The sequence below is a fragment of the Hypanus sabinus genome, chromosome 13 (assembly GCF_030144855.1).
Source record: "Hypanus sabinus isolate sHypSab1 chromosome 13, sHypSab1.hap1, whole genome shotgun sequence".
In the NCBI taxonomy this organism is placed as follows: Eukaryota; Metazoa; Chordata; class Chondrichthyes; order Myliobatiformes; family Dasyatidae; genus Hypanus; species Hypanus sabinus.
Window position 1 is genome coordinate 107400839 of NC_082718.1, and position 16182 is coordinate 107417020.

General features: G+C 43.7%; 1 protein-coding gene across 5 annotated transcripts in view; it reads left to right on the forward strand.

Annotated features, from left to right (window-relative positions):
- LOC132404264 (solute carrier family 2, facilitated glucose transporter member 11-like) overlaps nt 1-16182 on the forward strand; it is a 76255-nt gene that overhangs the window by 30659 nt on the left and 29414 nt on the right. For all 5 annotated transcript variants that reach the window (XM_059988404.1, XM_059988406.1, XM_059988403.1 and 2 more), the window contains 3 exons: nt 7935-8095; nt 11703-11827; nt 13422-13551. In XM_059988404.1, the coding sequence (XP_059844387.1) occupies nt 7935-8095; nt 11703-11827; nt 13422-13551 (416 nt within the window). The remainder of the gene's footprint in view (nt 1-7934; nt 8096-11702; nt 11828-13421; nt 13552-16182) is intronic.

The window sequence follows — 16182 nt, forward strand, 5'->3', positions numbered from 1 at the left end:
TCTCGGGTGAGCTTTAAAAATACCTCCTTGCCAGTGTTATGCTTTGTAGCTTCAAAACATTAAACTAATTGAAAGGAAGATATGGGAGTTAGAAACGAGAGTCTAATTTCGAATTCACTTTAAGCGAGACGTGTGCATATCATATGGTATGCAATTCACATATTTTTACATAAAACCCACAATGAATTAAAGTATATGGAAAAATTCTCAAATTTTACTGAAATATTAAATACACAACAGAAGGAATGACTATACACAGTATCCACAAGTCAGAGTGACCTGTGACCCAGAGGAGAAATTATAGAATATACCTGTAACATGCTCCTGGCAGTCTTTTTCTTCTTGGTGTTAGGGGAGAGGGACAGGTGTTATTGGAGTAGCCTGGGCTGGCATGGAGGAACACAGGATTAGAGTCTATATTGTCATTTTTCTTGTAGTTTCTCTTTCTTTATGCTGGCTTGTGCTATATATTTGTATATACTCAGTGGACTTTCAGTAATTTGAAGTATAGCTGGTTCTGTCATTCTGTAGTTTCTTTGTAAGCATATGTCACGGCAGCATAAATCAAGACTGCCCTTGTTGTCTCACAGGCTCTTTGTTATATTTTGTAACTCTAAGGAATAAAAACTAATTGAAAGAAAAAATGGGAGCATGGAGATAACATGTCAAGTTTGATTTTACTTTGAGCGAGGCACACATGTATGTCGTGGCAGCATAATGAAGCATGCAGTTCATGTACTGTTACATAGAACAGTACAGCACATTACAGGCCCTTCAGCCCACAATGTTGTGCCGACCCTCAAACCTTGCCTCCCATATAACCCCCCACCTTAAATTCCTCCATATACCTGTCTAGTAGTCTCTTAAACTTCACTAGTATATCTGCCTCCAACACTGACTCAGGCAGTGCATTCCACACACCGACCACTCTCTAATATCCCCCTTGAATTTCCCTCCCCTTACCTTAAAGCCATTTCCTCTTGTTCTGAACAGTGGTGCCCTGGGGAAGAGGTGCTGGCTGTCCACTCTGTCTATTACTCTTAATATCTTGTACACCTCTATCATGTCTCCTCTCATCCTCCTTCTCTCCAAAGAGTAAAGCCCTAGCTCCCTTAATCTCTGATCATAATCCATACTTTCTAAACCAGGCAGCATCCTGGTAAATCTCCTCTGTACCCTTTCCAATGCTTCCACACCCTTCCTATACTGAGGCGACCAGAACTGACACAGCACTCCAAGTGTGGGCTAACTAGAGTTTTATAGAGCTGCATCATTACATCGTGTTTCTTAAACTCTATCCCTCGACTTATGAAAGCTAACACCCCATAAGCTTTCTTAACTACCCTACCTACCTGTGAGGCAACTTTCAGGGATCTGTGGACATGTACCCCCAGATCCCTCTGCTCCTCCACACTACCAAGTATCCTGCCATTTACTTTGTATTCTGCCTTGGAGTTTGTCCTTCCAAAATGTACCACCTCACACTTCTCCGGGTTGAACTCCATCTGCCACTTCTCAGCCCACTTCTGCATCCTATCAATGTATCTCTGCAATCTTCAACAATCCTCTACACTATCTACATCACCACCAACCTTTGTGTCATCTGCAAACTTGCCAACCCAGCCTTCTACCCCCACATCCAGGTTGTTAATAAAAATCACAAAAAGTAGAGGTCCCAGAACAGATCCTTGTGGGACACCACTAGTCACAACCCTCCAATCTGAATGTACTCCCCCCACCACGACCCCCTGCCTTCTGCAGGCAAGCCAATTCTGAATCTACCTGGCCAAACTTCCCTGGATCCTATGCCTTCTGACTTTCTGAATAAGCCTACCATGTGGAACCTTGTCAAATGCCTTACTAAAATCCATGTAGATCACATCCACTGCACTACCCTCATCTCTATGCCTGGTCACCTCCTCAAAGAATTCTATCAGGCTTGTTAGGCATGATCTGCCCTTCACAAAGCCATGCTGACTGTCTCTGATCAGACCATGATTCTCTAAATGTCCATAGACCCTATCTCTAAGAATCTTTTCCAACAGCTTTCCCACCACAGACATAAGGCTCACTGGTCTATAATTACCTGGACTATCCCTACTACCTTTTTTGAACAAGGGGACAACATTCGTCTCCCTCCAATCCTCCAGTACCATTCCCGTGGACAACGAGGACATAAAAATCCTAGCCAGAGGCTCTTCCCTTCCCTTGCCTCGTGGAGCAGCCTGGGGAATATTCCGTCAGGCCCCGGGCACTTATCCATCCTAATGTATTTTAACAACTCCAACACCTCCTCTCCCTTAATATCAACATGCTCCAGAACATCAACCTCATTCAACCTCACTGTCATCAAGTTCCCTCTCAGTGATGAATACCGAAGAGAAGTATTCATTGAGGATCTCACTCATTTCCACAGCCTCCAGGCACATCTTCCCACTTTTATCTCTAATTGGTCCTACTTTCACTCCTGTCATCCTTTTGTTCTTCACATAATTGAAGAATGCCTTGGGGTTTTCCTTTACCCTACTCGCCAAGGCCTCATGCCCCCTTCTTGCTCTTCTCAGCCCCTTCTTAAGCTCCTTTCTTGCTACCCTATATTCCTCAATAGACCCATCTGATTCTTGCTTCCTAAATCTCATGTATGCTGCCTTCTTCAACCTGACTAGATTTTCCACTTCACTTGTCACCCGTGGTTACTTCACCCTACCATTCTTTATCTTCCTTACCGGGACAAATTTATCCCTAACATCCTGCAAAAGATCCTTAAACATTGACCACATGTCCATAGTACATTTCCCTGCAAAAACATCATCCCAATTCATACCCGCAAGTTAGAGCCTTATAGCCTCATAAATTGCCCTTCCCCAATTAAAAATTTTCCTGTCCTCTCTGATTCTATCCTTTTCCATGATAACGCTAAAGGCCAGGGAGCGGTGATCACTGTCCCCCAGATGCTCACCCACTGACAGATCTGTGGCCTGAACTGGTTCGTTACCTAATACTAGATCTAGTATGGCATTCCCCCTTGTCGGCCTGTCACCATACTGTGACAGGAATCCATCCTAGACACACTTAACAAACTCTGCCCCATCTAAACCCTTGGAACTAATCAAGTGCCAATAATATTAGGGAAGTTAAAGTCACCCATGATAACAACCCTGTTATTTTTGCACCTTTCTAAAATCTGCCTCCCAATCTGCTCCTCGGTGTCTCTGCTGCTACCAGGGGGCCTATAGAAAACCCCCAGTAGAGTAACTGCTCCCTTCCTGTTCCTGACTTCCACCCATACAAACTCAAAAGAGGATCCTGCCACATTACCCACCCTTTCTGTAGCTGTAATAGTATCCCTGACCAGTAATGCCACCCCTCCTCCCCTTCCCCCCCCTCTATCCCTTTTAAAGCACTGAAATCCAGGAATATTGAGAATCCATTCCTGCCCTGGTGCCAGCCAAGTTTCTGTAATGGCCACTGCATCATAATTCCATGTATGTATCCAAGCTCTCAGTTCATCACCTTTGTTCCTGATGCTTCTTGCTTTGAAGTGCACACACTTTAGCCCTTCTACCTTACTACCTTTACACCCTTTATTCTGCTTCTCTTTCCTCAAAGCCTCTCTATATGTTAGATCTGGCTTTACTCCATGCACTTCTTTCAATGTTCTATCAATCTGGGTCCCATTCCCTTTGCAAATTAGTTTAAACCCTCCCAAACCATGCTAACAAACCTACCTGCAAGGATATTGCTCCCCCTCGAGTTCAGGTGCAACCCACCCAATCTGTACAGGTCCCACCTTCCCCAGAAGAGATCCCAATGATCCAAAAATCTAAAGCCCTGCCCCCTGCACCAACTCCTCAGCCACGCATTCAACTGCCATCTCCTCCAGTTCTTACCATCACTATCACGTAGCACTGGCAGCAATCCTGAGAACGCCACCCTTGAGGTCCTGTTCTTCAGCCTTCTGCCTAGTTCCCGAAACTCACACTTCCGGACCTTATCCTTTTTCCTGCCTATGTCATTGGTCCCAACACGTATCACGACTTCTGGTTGCTTTCCCTCTCGTACCAGGATGTCATACATCTGGTCAGAGACATCCCAGACCCTGGCACCCAGGAGGCAACAAACTATGCGGGTGTCCTTCTCACGTCCACAAAATCTCCTGACTGCTCCCCTGACTATAGAATCTCCAATGACGACAGCTCTCCTCTTCTCCGTCCCATCCTTCTGCACCACAGTGTCAGACTCAGTGCCAGAGGCCCTGCCACCGTGGCTCACACCTGGTCGGTCGTCCTCACCAACAGCATCCAGGATGATGAACTTATTATTCATGGGAATGGCTACAGGGGTGCTCTACACTACCTGTCTACTCTCCTTCGCTTTCCCCCCTTGGACTGTCACCCAACGACCTGCTTCCGGCAGCCTCGGTGTGACTACCTCCCTGTAACACTCATCTATGACTGCCTCATTCTCCCTTATGAGTCGAAGGTCATCCAGCTGCTGCTCCAGATTCCTCACACGGTCTTCCAGATCGCCCAGCCACATGCACTTCTGGCAGATGTGACTCTGCGGGAGAGGGGACTTCCCCCAAGACTGCCACATCTCACAGGAGAGGCACATCACTGTCTCAGGAGGCATTGTAAAGACTAACTGGGAACAAGCTCGTCCTCTGCTTCTTCTCGTCGAAATCTCAGATCTCCACTCACTCACTGGCCACTTTATATATAACTTTTAAGGAAATATTTAAGTAAAGGATCCTTAGTTAAATAATTACAATATTACTAGCATATTACTGAAATATAAAATACACAACAGTCCTCCCTCCTTAAGTATAAACTCCAACTCAATATAGAATGCATCTTAACTTATATAATTATATACTGTGTATACAATATACTATATAACACAACTATTATATAGATATCTTCTGCACAGTAATTTTAAGTTGTCCCATTCAGGCCTGAAGATCTAATCACTGGGAAGGCTTTCTTACTCTTATTGGACAATGTCTTTCCTGGCGGGTGGTGGGGGCAGGGGAAGTGAGGGTCACTTCACAGGAGAGGCTTGTGGCTGGGAAACATTGTCAGTTTCTGGGGCCTTCATGGTGGTTGTAGGAGTTGATGCTGGACTGCAAGAAGTGGTTCTGACAGCTCTGGGATACATTTCTTCTGGACGTGTTACAGTTCATGGCAAGCTTCACTGGACATTGTGGATCATAATGCATGAGTACAATGTCTGATGTCACCATTTCTTTTACCTTTTGGAAAGCCAATTCACACTGCTTTGTCCATTGCCTTTTCCTGATCTGTAGAAATGAGTTCAAGGTGTGGAGCACAATAACCAGGTTTGACAGGAACCTGTTATAGTGATTGGTAAATCCTAAAAACAACCACAACTATGACATGTTCATTGCCCTGAGGTCATCCACCACTGTTTGAATTTTCTCAGTTGTGGTGAACTGCATATACCTGTCTGGACACGCCCCCTGCTGACTGCTCCTGTGGCTCCTCCCACAGACCCCGGTATAAAGGTGATTGAGGCCTGAGCCCGGCCTCTCTGTCTCCAGGATGTAGTATGGTGGTCAACCACTGCTTGTTCTTTCTTCCAGTCAATAAAAGCTGATATCTCACCTTCACGTCTCAGAGAGAGTTATTGATGGTGCATCATCAGTACACTTGTGTAAGTCTTGTGCGTCAATGGTGTGACCGCAGGAAGTGATGCTTGGTTTAATAAATTCACACTTGTTGGCTCGTGCTCTGAGCATATAATTTTCTTATCTTTTTAACACTGACTTGAAATGTTAGAGGTGTTCCTTGTCATCCTGACTAGTAACAACACTGCAATTCAGGTAGCACAGTACCTGCACAGCCTTGTATCACCTAGTCCATCCCCAGAATGCAGGTGCAAATGCTACTCCAAAAATAAGCCCTTTGTGATTGTTTATGATCAGAAATACTGTGGACTCCTGTTCCATCTCCATCAATAAGTAGGCCTCAGCTAAGTCCACTTTGCTGAAGTGTTTTCCTCCAGAAAGATTTGCAAAGGTATCCTTTATCCCGGGCAGAGGGTATTGATCTGCCTTCAGTACTGGGCTGATGGTGATCTTAAAATCACTATAGATACTGACAAACCCATTCTTCTTGGCTGCTGGGACAACTGCCATTGCCCATGGGCTCCACTCAACCTTGGAAAGAATTCATTCAACCACCACACGATCTAACTCACTGATTACTTTATCACGGATAGTATAAGGAACTGGACAAGCTTTGCAAGACCTGGGTGCGGCATTTTCATTTAACACTATTTGACCCTTGATATGTTTGAGTTTCCCAATACCATCCCTGAACACTGCAGTGTCATCATCCATCCAGTACCTTTCTTAATTCACTTTCAGTTGACTCTATTAAAGGATATGTGGCATAACAGTGGTGGCTGGGTCTCCAATCAAGTTATAGTTGTCTCAGCCACTCCTGCTTTCACAACACTGGCCCTCCTGTTTTTACAAGCTTATGTGGGGTGTTGGTTGCTTTATTTCACTGTTATGATTGTCATTCCCACAGGAGTTATCTCTTCTCCTGCAGTTCTTAATTGGATATCTTCAGGCTTCAATTCAATACCTTTGAAGTGTGTTTCAAACGCATTTTGTGAAATGACTGGAACAGTGTCCATTTTAATTAATTGGCCGTTCACTTCTCATGAAACCATATTGCTTGTCTTTTGTTAATTTTGATATTGTAAATTTCAACTCTATCCAGTCCTGTGCCACGCTCATCATTATCAGATTTTTCATCAACAACAAGCTCTTTTTAAAAACTGCAACTTGACTTTTTATCTTTTTCTCTTCCCTGTGCAGTCCATTTATTTTTGTCTGCCAGGCATGCTCTTTGTATGTGTCCTACTTTGTTGCATTCTCTGAAAGTTTCACCTTTAAATCTGTATTGATTTGATATATGCAATCCTCTGCCACAGTGGTAATACAAGTTGCTTGGCCAGGCTGATTTCTGTTTAGACTTTGTAATTTTGTTCACAATCATTTTTATTCTTGACTGCAATTCAATTGCATCTCTGTCTGCTGTTACTACTGATACAGCTATTTCATCTGCTCTTTTAAATGTGAGTTGTACCTCAGTTAGAAGCTGTTTTTGAAAGCTTTCTTGTAAGATTTCACAAACGAAAAGATCTCTCAGTGCATCATTAAACCCATCGTTGAATTAACAATGCTCAGACAATCTCTTAAATTAAGCCAAGTACAACAAAATGGGCTCCCCTTCCTTTTGATTCTGCTTATGAAACCTAAAGTGTTCTGCAATCAACAATGGTTTTGGTTCCAAGTGTTCTTACATTACATTCATGATATCAGTAAAGCTTATTTCAATTTTAAAACTGAAACTTGACTTTTTATCTTTTTCTCTTCCCTGTTCAGACCGTTTATGTTTCTCTGGTTGAAGAAATCAAACTTTTAAGCAAACTGCTTGCTCTTCCACCAAACGCACTCAACAAAACTGGCATTGGCTTTTCATCGGCTATTCCATTTGCTTTGAAATATTGCTCAATTCACTCATTGTGCATATTCCAGTTATCTCTTATGCAATCGAATGCTTCTATCTTTCTGATATAAATGGCCATTTCTGCTTTCTTGTGTTTATGATTATTGTCTCCTAGTATTCATTGTTGATGAACCCATGAATTTATCCATTTTCTGTCTTCTTTTAAATTCGACTGTTTCTTGCAGTGCTTTTCTTAAATTCAAACATCTCGCTTGCTATGCTCTGTTTTGCTGTGTTCTGTGTTTTCCTGTCAAGTACTGTGGGTATGTTGTGTTGGTGCTGAAAGTGTGGTGACTCTTGTGCTGTCCTTGGGTGTGCTGGTTGTTACTGGAAATGACACATTTCACTGTACAAATGCAATATTGATCTCAGCTCAATTTTTTCTAATTCCAGTACATTCAGTACTTTATCAATGAGACCTGGTTGGAACGATATGGCACTGTGATGGAAGAGCAGCTAATAAAAATTATCTGGTCGGCCATTATATCAGTGTATCCAGTTGGAGCTGTTTTTGGAGCATTCATTGCCGGGCATCTGTCAGCCAAATATGGAAGGTAAGAACAGACTCATTCAGAATTTGCCACTCTTGTCTGTGCTCACCTCATTTTGTGCAGAAACATTGGACTAAGATTGTGAATTTCCCGTTCCAGAGGTACACTGAAAATATTTCGGATGCCAATGCCATCTCACACAAGTTTCCATTCTCTAGCTTGAGATGATTGTTGACTTCCTTGAGTGTTTACATCTGGATGAGGGAGTGGATGGAGGGTTGGATGGAGGCGATGTGGGATTAAAATGATCAGGTGGAGGAGTGAGTGTTGGATGAAGGAGTGGAGAGATGAGGGAGTGGATGGAGGAGTGGAAGAGTGCAGGAGTGGATGGAGGGGTGAAGGAGTGGATGGAGGCTCACTCCATGGTATAAGGAGTTTATACATTATCCTGATGGGCTTTCTCTAGGGCTCTGTTTTTTTCCTATGTGTTATGGCTAGCGATTGTGGAAATGCTAAGCTGGCCCTGGAGCCAAGACGACACTTACAGGCTGCTCAGCACAATCCTCACTGGTTTGATTTGACACAAACGATACACACTATATGTTTTGATGCTGCAATGTACACGTGACAAATAAAGTTAAGCTTTAAAAGATGTCTTTATCTTCTACTCCCTGAGTACAGGCAGAGACTGAAGGCCACAGCACCAGTAGAGAGGACCAAGAAGGTATGGACAAGAGAGGCAGGGAAGCATTTCCAGAACTGCTTTGAGTCAGTGGACTGGACTGCATCTGGGATTCATTTTCTAGTTTGATTGAATATGCTACAATTGCCACTGACTTCTTCAAAACCTGTGTGTCTAAAACAGCATACTCTACAAATCCGAATCAAAAGCCATGGATGAACCTGGAGATTCGTAGTCTGCTGAGGGCAAGGTCTGTGGCATTCAAGTCCGGTGATCCAGGAGGTATCACTTACGGGGTGGGGGGGCTACCTCAAGAGGAGAAGAACAATTTGATTGAGCTTAGAGGCCGAATTGGGTGCATGTTGGGGTTTGCAGGCAATTACTTCCTACAAAGAAAAACCTAGCATCATGAATGGCAGTGATGCTTCACTCCCAAATAAGCTCAATGCCATTTATGCTGGCTTTGAAAGGGAGAATGAATCTACAGCGACGAGGATCCCTGTCATCTCTGTCTTGGAGGCTGACTTCAAAATGTCTTGCAAGAGGGTGAACCTTTGCAAGGTGCCAGGCCCCGATGGTGTACCTGGTAAGGCTCTGAAAACCCGTGCCAACCAACTGGCAAGTGTTTTCAAAGACATTTTCGATCTCTCATTGCTACAGTCAGAAGTTCCCAACTGCTTCAAAAGGGCAACAGTAATACCAGTGCCCAAGAAGGTCAGGGTGAGCTGCCTCAATGACTAATCACCCAGTGGCACTCACATCTACAGTGATGAAGTGCTTTGAGTGGTTGGTAATGGTTAGAATTAACTCCCGCCTAAGCGGGGAACTGGACCAATGCAGTTTACCTATTGTCTCAATAGGTCCACAGCAGATGCGACCTCATTGGCTCTTCATGCGGCCTTGGATCACCTGGAGAACACTAATACTTACATCAGGATGCTGTTTATTGACTAAAGCTCATTGTTTAACACAATCATTCCTACAGGTCTGATGATAAAGCTCCAAAACCTGGGCCTCCACACTTCCCTCTACAACTGGATCCTCGACTTCCTAACCAGAAGAACCCAATCTGTGTGGATCGGAAATAACATCTTCACCTCACTGACAATCAACACTGGCACACCACAGGGATGTGTGCTTAGCCCACTGCTCTACTCTCTCTACACTCATGACTGGATGGCTAGGCACAGCTCGAATGCATCTATAAATTTGCCGATTACACAACAGGACGTCTTCAAGGAACTATGCCTCAAAAAGGTGACATCCATCATTAAAGACCCCCATCACCCAGGACATGCTCTCTTCTCATTGCTACTGTCAGGGAGGAGGTACAGGAGCCTGAGGACCCACACTCAGTGATTTAGGAACAGCTTCTTCCCCTCTGCAATGAGATTTCCAAATGGACATTTAATGCATGAACACTACCTCACTACTTTTCTTTCTCTTTTTGCGCTATTTATTTAACTTTCTAATATATATTTAATTCTTACTGTAATTTACATTGTTTACCATTATGAATTACAATGTACTGCTGCTGTATAACAACAAATTTCACACCACATGCTGGTGATATTAAACCTGATCTTTTTGCCTAAACCAAGGGCTTTGTCCATAGGGTCACACACAACTGGATTTCTGTCTATACGATTACACCCAAGTCAAGAAATCCATCATTAACATAAGCAGAGAAAAGTCACCATCCATACAATCACACCCAGAGCACGGGCTGTACAGAATATACGCATTGCAAAAAAGTGCAAGGCCCCATTCATTTGAACACACTTGGAACAAGACCTCCATCTGATGGATAGAGTCCTGGTGTGGATGGACTCCTCCTTCTAGATCTGAGTGTCCTTGCCCAGGGCGTGATTGTATGATCAGAGCCTTTTCTCTGAGCAGGATGCAGTGCAGGTTCTTGCTCTGGGTCGGCTATAACGGGTGATGTCGTTGCAATGGGTCGGATGTTATGGGTGGGGTCCATGTTCTGGGTCGGATATTACGAGTGGGTTCTTTGCTCTGGGTCGGATATTACGAGTGGGATCTTTGCTCTGGGTCGGATATTACGAGTGGGTTCTTTGCTCTGGGTCGGATATTACCAGTGGGGTCTTTGCTCTGGGTCAGATATTACCAGTGGGTTCTTTGCTCTGGGTCGGATATTACGAGTGGGTTCTTTGCTCTGGGTCAGATATTACCAGTGGGTTCTTTGCTCTGGGTCAGATATTACCAGTGGGTTCTTTACTCTGGGTCAGATATTACCAGTGGGTTCTTTGCTCTGGGTCGGATATTACCAGTGGGTTCTTTGCTCTGGGTCAGATATTACGAGTGGGTTCTTTGCTCTGGGTCGGATATTACGAGTGGGGTCTTTGCTCTGGGTCAGATATTACGAGTAGGTTCTTTGCTCTGGGTCGGATATTACCAGTGGGGTCTTTGCTCTGGGTCAGACGTAGGTTCTTTGCTCTGGGTCGGATATTACGAGTGGGGTCTTTGCTCTGGGTCGGATATTACCAGTGGGTTCTTTGCTCTGGGTCGGATATTACCAGTGGGTTCTTTGCTCTGGGTCGGATATTACCAGTGGGTTCTTTGCTCTGGGTCAGATATTACCAGTGGGTTCTTTGCTCTGGGTCGGATATTACGAGTGGGGTCTTTGCTCTGGGTCAGACGTAGGTTCTTTGCTCTGGGTCAGATATTACGAGTAGGTTCTTTGCTCTGGGTCAGATGTCTTCATGCTCTCTTACTACTGTACTTCAGCCTCTGGCGTTACTGATCAGCTGCTCAGCAGTTATTTCCATTGTCTGATCCTCCTGCTGGGGGGTAGGAGTTACTTATCAACAACGTATTCTCCTCACTTTCTCTTCTGCACTAATACCTCCCTGCTTCTATTTTCCTGAGGCAGGTTTACCCCTTTACTAACATCTGCGAGCAATGGTCAATGTGAGAGAATTGTGATGTGCTGGATGATCCTTTCAAATCAAATGCATTGCATTGCAGGAAGAACAGTCTGATATTCAACAATGTTGTGGCAATAGTGGGAGCGGTAATAGTGGGTTTCAGCAGGATGGCAAAATCCTTTGAGATGATCCTTGTGGCCAGATTCCTGTATGGAGTAAACGCAGGTACCAAGCATATTTCTTTAATCTTCTGGCAAGGTTGTAAATAATGATATTTCTAATGCAATTGTATGCGCTTCATATTTAAACTCCATTGCAACTCCGACCCTGTTTTCCATGAGCAGACTCCAAGCTCAGCACTTTGCTATGTTTAAATTTTAACAATGTACTCTGAGTAACTGGAGGAAATGTGACCCGATATTAAAGAGGAAGGAAAAAACTTTTAGAAGAACATAGAGCATAGAACATTACAGCACATTACAAGGTGTTATGCCGACTTTTTAAGCCATTCTAAGATCAATCTAACCCTTCCCTCTTACATAGCCCCACATTTCTCCACCATCCATGTGCCCATCCAAGAGCCCCTAATGTATCGGACTCTACTGCCATACCTGGCAGAGCTAATACCGATGAACTCTGACCTAAAAATCTGTAAACTTATGCTGTTCATTACATTGAACCCTCTGTAGCAAAAGGTGAGCGGCAAATGTCCGAAAATCTCCATTCTGAAGAAAAGACTCAACCTTCTCCCTCCCATGACATTAAACCATTCCTCACGTAACAATAAACTGCCCCTCCCATGATATTAAACCATCTTCTTCTATGACACTATGACCAGGACATTGAACCTTCCACCAATTTCCTCCCACTTCTAGAGGCATTGAAACCTCCCCTCCACCTCGCACAAGAATAACCTTTCATTTCTGACAAAAACCTTGTCCCTTTCTTCTGTTTTAATTTCCCCTCCTCTGGCTGTTCGGTCCTGTGAAAGCGCCTCTGCTAAGAACTAAATCCTTCTGTGAAAGGTTATGTGGAGAGTTAAGTTGGAGGGTTAGATTGATCTTGGAGTAGTTTAGCAAGTCGGCTCAACATCATGGGCTGAAGGGCCTGTACTATCTGGTAATGTTCAATGCTCTGTAATTCCTCCCTGGGTTATTGCCTTCAAGGCATAAATTACAGAACGGTCTTCCAAAGGTCAGTCCCTTTCCCTTCTTTCCCAGAGAGAGGTCCTTTGTGGACAGAGATATCCAACTGACCCAAACCTTTCATTCTCTCTCTTTCTCCACAGATACTGCCTTGCACACATCTTCCTGCTTGTTTCTCATGTTAAACAACCTGCTCTCCTTTGATCTTGTGACAGTGCTTTCTTTGTTCTTGTCCAGGGTCACTCATTTCCTGTTCGGGTGTCCATAACAGTCCATGGCCACTTTCTCTTTGATGTCGCTATCTTCCTGCGCTTAGGTTTTTCTTCTACTTGACAAGTGCCACACTCCCCATTCAAGATAACCTTCTGTGTCAAATAATCAAAATCTCAGCATCACTGGATCTAGTTGAACTGAAGGAGACTTACTTCTGAAACACAAGAGATTCTGCAGATGCTGGAAATCCAGAGTAACACACATAAACCGCAGGAGGAACTCAGCAGGTCAGGTATCATCTATTGACAGAACCCTGGTGAAGGGTCTCCGCCCAAAATGTTGACTGTTCATTTCTCTCCTGACCTGATGAGTTCTTCCAGCACTTTGTGTAATTTACATCTTAAATTCCTTCAGCACTCCAATAATAGGTCTGATTAACATTATTTCCTTTCTATCTGAAGGGAATGGTATGAATATTCATTGTATGTACCTTATGGAATGTTCTCCAAAGAAGTTACGAGGGCTTGTGACCATCACTACAGCAATATTCATTTCCCTGGGTAAATGCTTAGGACAGATCGTTGGACTCAGGTCAGTCTCTTTGTGATGCTTCAGTGCGTTCTTACACAAGTGGGATTACATGGCCACCAGGTTATTTCTGGTGTGGGAGGAGAGTTCATTCAGAAACTAAGGGGCTTCAGGAAGCTCTACATTCAGAGTGGCAGTTCTGCAGATTAAAATATAACAGTGAGAGAGGGCTGAGATGCTTTGGGATGGTGTTCTGACATTTGGGATTGCACGGTGACTCGAGCGCTTGAAGTCCCTTCTGTTTTTTGGAGTTTTCTGTTCTTTTTCACTCTGCCTGGTCTCGGGTCGCCACTGGAAGGTGCCTTGATCATAGATCTGCTCAGTCGGAGGGGATGGCAGATCCTACCCTCACCTTGCCTTCTCTCCCACGACGGCAAGTTATTTGCCTTCTATCTGATGGCTTATCTCTGAGCACTGATGTTTTATAAGAATATTTTCCCAGTTTGTCTAGCAGATTCCTTCCCTTTCTATTCACTGGAGATGGTGATAGGGTCATGAATGATGACAAGTTACCGGACATCATGACCCAGCTTAGTCTTGCCCATGTCCTACAACAAAACACATGCTGCAGGGATCACTGGTAAAAGATAAAACTTTTCTGGGTGGTGACATTGTCTCTAGACCTCTTCACTGACATGGCACTGAACTAGCTGTGCACCAACGAATGAATAGTCTGCTTCACGGCAGCACTTCATCGTCTGCACCAACGGTGCCCCATGTCCAAATCCTTACATTGGTCAACCTGTACACAGTGGCAGCTAATGCTTCACCATCTTTCACTTCAAAGAGACAGACCTTTGCTCATGTTCTTTATGAAATAAATGGTTATGGCTGCCTGTGATCCTGAGTAATTTCAGAGGTAAAATATGTAAATGAAAGCAAGACCTTTAGAAAGAGGCTGAACATGGCTGCAGATGTGAAGAGAACGTTTGACAGCTGCACATCCAGACCATCCAGGGGCTGGTAAGTATCTCTGATGGATGAAGAAACTAGGCACAGGACAAGGATGCGGCCATACTTATAGAGATTTAACAAGCTATTTAAAAAAATAAAATGTTGTTATGGTAAGTAACAAAACTGGTAGGTGAAATTTGAAACATTTAGTTTCTTTGCTACGTCTCTGGTAAATTTAGAGGAAGCAAGTTGCAGTAATAATGTTTTAGTCTGCTCTTGCATCATTTTTGATTGTTATTGTAGACCAATAATTGTGTTGCGTAAATGACAGCTTGATGTAAAGCAACTTTTAATAATGCTATATACTTTGCTGGAATATTTTCAGATTAGTGACAGGCTTCTAAGCAACCTAACCCTCAGTCTGGACAGGCTCCAGGAGACGTTGTGCTGAGTATGGGTTTAGCCACACACAGAGGACTGAGTGATAAGTGTAGAGGAGGTGTGAGAGGGTTTGGTTTTCTACAAGCAGGGAGATAACTTCTGTAGTCAGGGGCCATGCCGCTGTGACAAAGGCACCTGGAAAAATGAACCTAGCCTTTGAGGGAAAACATGATCTGTAAATCTACCATGGCAGTTTAACAATGTGCTGGTTAGATCTCATGAGTTATTCTCATCCAAGACAAATTGTTTTCTGATCCTTTTGGCGCCACACACACTTGGAACACAGGAGTAGATTAGCACTGTCTACTATCTAACATAAATTCTCTGAACAGACTGGGTACACTAAAGGCTAGAGACTTACTGGTGAGGATTTTTGGAAAGGTAACAAGAGCCCTTCTGGGACTAATGGCCTTGATTGATGAAGAGAAGTTCCATAGATGAAACATTTTTGTTGGAGGAAAGAAAATCAATGGGAGACACGCACCAACTATTAATCAGATATTCATAAATCTGTACCTACTTCAGATTAGCTGTCCATTGTGGAATCCGTCAAGGAGGCAGGAGGGAGCGAGGGGACGACAAACTTGCTGCCATCCTCACAGGTCTCACAGAGTGAGCTCGATGGTTTTAGAGCCAGCCGTACTCTGAAATGGAGAGCTGTGCTTTGCTCTTAGATGTAAGCTGGTGATCTCGTTGCAGATGGACCAAGAACAAGATATATGAAATGATGTTGATGGAATGCAGGATACATACTAATACCATTTCCACTGAATACCAACCCATGCTTCATATAAAAATTAAGGACTTAATGGCTCCTAGCATCACCGTAACCCTGACTCTGTAGAACAGAGAAGTGGTGAAGATGAAGAAAGTCCAGTTCTACAGCATTGATCATGACCATGTAGTTACTGTGGTACTTATTGTAGTAGTCAGTATCACGAAGCACAGGGAGATACAATTACTTCAGTTTATTCTATCAATCTGGCTGGAGGCATGAAAAGGTAACCAGGGCAATGGTGAGAATTTCTCTGCTCTTTTTCAACAAAGTATCATGTATTCAGTCTGCAGTTCTTGTGAACAGGGGATGCCTGATTGTGGAACTAGCCCCTAGAATTCAGGCACATAGACGTTCTTCTGTCACTTTCAATAAATGGACAACGGCAATGACATCAGCCTTGTGTGGAAGTTTATGACTGTATGCTACAGGAATCATGAAAAGGCATCGAGCAATGCTTGGGAAAAATACTTGGAAAAGTTGCAATAAAAGACATTGCTACTACATGCCATGTTGAGTTTCTT